This window comes from Beta vulgaris, chromosome 2 (genome assembly GCF_026745355.1).
Source record: "Beta vulgaris subsp. vulgaris cultivar EL10 chromosome 2, EL10.2, whole genome shotgun sequence".
Classification (NCBI taxonomy): Eukaryota; Viridiplantae; Streptophyta; class Magnoliopsida; order Caryophyllales; family Amaranthaceae; genus Beta; species Beta vulgaris.
Window position 1 is genome coordinate 12,134,708 of NC_079203.1, and position 3,623 is coordinate 12,138,330.

A 3,623-nucleotide genomic window follows, 5' to 3' on the forward strand; every position below is an offset into this window, starting at 1 on the left:
TCGTGGATTAGCGGCCTTCCAATAATGGCATTATACGCCGCTGGGACGTCAACAACCAGAAATTCCACCATGAGGTCCTTGGAACGGGACCCCTCTCCTAATTTTACAACCAGCTTTACAGTTCCTTCTGGGACGACAGATGCCCCCGTGAAACCGATAACCGGGTAAGAGATCGGTTTCAAACATGCTTCATCAAAACCCATTTTTTCAAATGTTTCTTTGTATAGGATGTTAGCGGAGCTTCCTCCGTCGACCAGGACGCGATGGACCATTGCATTGGATATCTGCAGAGATACTACCAAAGGGTCATCATGGGGGTAAACGATCCCTTTAGCGTCCTCTGAAGTGAAAACCACGGACGGCATTGATGGAGGTGCCGGCCATTTCCTGGCATTGTTATAGTTCACTTGGTGGCGGACTTGTTTTTAGACTAGCCTTCCCCCCGTGAATGCTGCCGCCTCTTGTCGGCCCTCCGCTTATGACATGGATCTCAGTGATCCTGTCCTTTACCGGCCTTCTGTTACTATTTTCATCCTCCCTGGGGAGAGTTTTGCGATCAGTCCTTGTTTGGTACTGGGTGAAATAACCTCGCCTGATGAGGTCTTCAATCTCGTCTTTAAGGTCTTTGCAGTCGTCCGTCTTATGGCCATAATCATCGTGAAATTCACACCACTTGGACTTATCTCTGCCCTTGTAGTACATCTTTCTTGGCCTTTGCCATTTCTCGTCTTTATAGTGCAGTTCGAAAATTCGGCCCCGGGATATCATCAATGGTGTATAATTATGATATTTGTCCGGTCTTCCTTCAAATCCTTTTTTCACCGAGTTGTTCTCCTCTCTCCTGCCAGTGGTATCGGACTTTTTATCCTTCCGGTACTTATCGTCCCGACGATCCTTATCCTTATCTTTGTCCTTGTTTTTTTCTATGGCTGCCGGCCTTTTAGCATTAGCTGCTTTGTCGAACTCTTCTCCTCTTATAAAGTCATTTGCCTTTCCCAAGACCTCTGTTAGGCATGTCATCTTCTTTCTGCCGAGATAACTGCGAAAAGGGGTCCCTTCTCTCAGCCCCGTCATGAGGGCTAGGACCGCTACTTCTTGCTGCAGTGTAGGGATGGTGACGGCTTCAGCGTTGAAACACCCCACATAGTCCCTCAAACTTTCTGTCTCACCTTGCTTGATGGACATTAACTCGCCGGTTGTTTTCTCACGTCGCTTGTTACTTACAAAGTGCGTTACGAACATGGACATAAGTTGGCAGAAATCGAAGACGGTTGCTGGCGGAATACTCTTAAACCATGTTTACCCTAGTCCAACCAAGGTAGATGGGAACACCTTACACCATACCGAGTCGGTATCGGTGTATAGCAGCAGATGACCTTCATAAGCCGATATGTGATCCTCTGGATCAGACTTGCCGTCATACTTACATGTCGGCATTTTCAGCTTCTCCATGGGCTCTTGCAAAATCGCAGTGGAAAACGGTGAATTCCGCAATGATACCGGTGCTCTACGCCGATATTCACTTCCCTTCCTTGGCTGGGAGGAATGCTGCTGGACTTCCGTGTCCTGCGCCTCCTCCTCCTCTTCCTCTTCACCCCCCACTTGCTCCGTGGGGGTTTTTGGGTTTGCCACCTGATCCTGGTCATGCCGGTCTCGCTCTCCCTGGCGGCCCGTCCACAGTGAGCGGAGCTTTCTCACTAGGCTGTGGGCTCGGGGACCGGTCGGTGGGGTACCGCTAGCCATTGCTTGGAATACCTCTGCTGCACTTCTAAGTTGTTCAGGGGTGAACATGTTGTGCAGGGTATGGAAGATGTCTTCCTGGGGAGTCTCAGGAGTTTTTCTAGCTGTGTCAACGGGTGGCCGACTTTGCTTAGCAACCGGCAGTGGAGTTGAGAACCCCGGGGGTGCTTTCTCAATGGGAACATTGTTTTCATCAGTTTCCGGCATCCCAAATTGCTGATTAGGATCCATGAGGGTTTTTTTTTGCAAGAGATGGCTTAGACTACAAGGTATTGTTCGCCCCTCCTTCTAGCGCCAATTGTTCCGGTATGGGACAAATTACAGGGTCTTGAACCGTTAAGTCCTTGTATTGAAGCCGGTTTGGATCCCTGCAAAAGAGAATGAGTAAATTAAAACTAGCCTCGGGGGTTGATCCGAGGAATGCCCCTCCGATGCCTAAGTCAGTATTTGGTTAAAGCGGTAGCTCTCAAGTACAATGTATTGGGATTCGTGAACGTACCTTATGACTCAGATCAACGGAGTATTTATAGGGACCCGAATAAGCCCATATCTGAGTTGGGCCCGATATTTGCGGGAAATATCCCCGAGAATATTCCCTTAGGATGTATTCTTATTTTCTACTGAAATTATATCTTTTAGGCCCGTAGGTATTGGAGATATAGGCTGGGTCCAAGCCCAGGATCGCAAGCCCAAAGGCTATTAGTCCGGTATAACTTAAACCGGTATGGAACTTAGTCAGCCCCCATACAATATCAATGATAAGTTATATTTTATCTCAAAACTTTTGTCGATTTATTTGCTATTATATCTTGTTCACCTCATATTTTATTTTATTTTTCTTCTTTTTAAGAATTTATAATTTTTATATATGTTTTGAACTAGGTATATTAGATTAGATTTCAGTATTAAAAGGGGGTTATGTTTAACAATTTTTAGGGTTACCTATATTATGTTAGAGGGGTTACTTACCATGGATATATTAAACTACTTATGAAGTATATAGTTTGAATTGGTTACTTATTATTGTAATAGGAGTTACTAATAACGTTCTAGAGGAATTACCTATTACTCTTATAGAATTTTTTGGGGTTAGTAATTAATGGACAATTACTGATACTTTGTTAGAAGGATTACCCAGAATGATAGATTGAGTTACTAATTATAATACTTACTTTTTAATCTTATAAGGGTTAGTGATAATATTTTACAGGGGTTACTGATTAGTAAACTTAGCTTTTGATCAGTACATTTTTATGGGTTACTTATTATCAGTTATACAAAATATACTTATGCTAATGTATGGGGTTACTTATTGAAGTTATTGGTATTTGTTTACAAAGATATTTGGAGATTCTATGGGTTACTTTTTAATCTTATACATGCCGGTGATAATTTTTTAAGGTTTTTACTGATTAGTAAACTTTGCATTTGATCATTATATTTTGATGGATTACTTATTACCTATACATAATTTACTTATTGTAGACAAATAATCGTGTCTTCCTATTTAAGTATCCAATGATGAAACATATCGTGATCTTAATTGGTCTGACCCATGGGAGAGCAGTCCGAATAGCCAAACACAAAATTGTTTTAAAGTGTAAAAGCTTATTTATTTTCAATAATGATCCGAAGTTCTTTTTCAAAGCCCAATTAATTATTGGTAATAATTAATTGTATTATGATCCCATAAAATATTTTAAGCCCAATTCTTTGAAAAAGCCTAATTAATTATTCATGATAGTTAATTATTTTTATTTCTTATTTTGATACATAATTTAGAAATAAACATATATTTTCAAAGATATTTTAAAATTGAAATCAGATTTATCTCGTAAAAGTTGATTTCCAAATCTAGAGGATAAAAGAAAATCGTTGAAAAA

The 3,623-nt window shown here is 41.2% G+C and overlaps 1 protein-coding gene across 1 annotated transcript; it reads right to left on the minus strand.

The window, feature by feature from the left end:
• Window positions 1-396: 396 nt before the first annotated feature.
• LOC125494689 (uncharacterized) lies at window positions 397-1,185 on the minus strand. The gene has a single exon (XM_048638401.1). It carries the CDS (start codon window positions 1,183-1,185, stop codon window positions 397-399), a length of 789 nt encoding a protein of 262 aa, XP_048494358.1.
• Between the last annotated feature and the right edge of the window lie 2,438 nt (window positions 1,186-3,623).